We start from the raw sequence: 1,044 nt of genomic DNA on the forward strand, positions 1-1,044 counted from the left end.
TGGAAAGGACAATGTGAAAGGAAAATATCTGAGCCAGCACAGTACGGCTTGGGTCAGCCCTGCAGTGTGTAAATCCCCGAGGGGGGTGCCATGATCTGTATGTCTTACCTTCCAGGGTGTGTTTGTGTTCCGTAGAATAAGCCTTGCCGATCATAGTCCAGACGGGCCTCAGGCACCCAAACAGCCCCTCCAGGAACCCCCCACCCCCTCCAGACTGGCACTGGAGCCTGACATGGTCGGCCTGGTAACGGACCGCCCCGGCCTCCGCGTCCCCCATCTCCCCCTCCACCCTGGACGAGCTCCCATCGTTCTCATGAAGCTTCAGGACAGTGTTGGCAAAGTGCTCCTGCTGTTCCTCGCTGGGCGTGGGACTGTGTCCCCCGCAGGTGTGCCCGTGATTGCAGGTGTGCCCCCCACCCCCTTCTTCTCCTCCTCCTCCTCCTCCTCCTCCTCCTCCTCCTCCTCCTCCTCCTCCTCCTCCTCCCTCCTCAACAGCGCCCCCTGTGTCTATGGAGAGGACGTTGCGTAGGACACACTGTGTTGGGGTGAGGTCCATCTCGGGGGTGCAGGCCGGCGTGTCGGCATCGAGGCGGCGGTAGGTTTCTGAGAGGGGGGTGTTGAAGCCGGAGAGAGAGGGAGAGGGGGCTCGGGTCTCGTGGATGCAGGCCATGTGGAGCTGTACTCATCTGAACAAGCACAGGGACTAGAGGTATTGTCACAGCCGCACAGGGAGCAGGGCCTGGAGGAGAAACAATACAGGTTACTATGTGTGGTCCCGTGTGGCTCAGTGGGGACAGCATGGCGCTAGCCACGCTAAGGGTGTCGGTTTGATTCCTGCTGCTGAGACCCTATGTACTGAAAATGCATGCTCTCACTGTACCGTTAGTTGCTCTGGATAAAGGTGTCTGCTAAATGTCATATATTATGTTATGCAGATTTCTGATTTGGCTCTAATTCACCTTATCTGGTAATAATGAATGCCCTTGTGTACACAGTGACTGAGACAGTGAAATCAGAGAGTACATTTTGTTTGGCATACAGTAC

At 56.5% G+C, this 1,044-nt stretch overlaps 1 protein-coding gene across 1 annotated transcript in view; it reads right to left on the reverse strand.

Moving 5' to 3' along the window:
• The window catches only part of LOC310803540 (mitogen-activated protein kinase kinase kinase 12-like), a gene marked incomplete at both ends in the record, with an annotated part of 15,449 nt that extends 14,779 nt beyond the window's left edge, over positions 1 to 670 (reverse strand). Inside the window, one exon of the mRNA XM_083668361.1 lies at positions 109 to 670. Coding sequence (XP_083524487.1) covers positions 109 to 670 — 562 coding nt within the window. The remainder of the gene's footprint in view (positions 1 to 108) is intronic.
• Between the last annotated feature and the right edge of the window lie 374 nt (positions 671 to 1,044).

Source organism: Argentina silus (genome assembly GCF_951799395.1).
Source record: "Argentina silus genome assembly, chromosome: 4".
In the NCBI taxonomy this organism is placed as follows: Eukaryota; Metazoa; Chordata; class Actinopteri; order Argentiniformes; family Argentinidae; genus Argentina; species Argentina silus.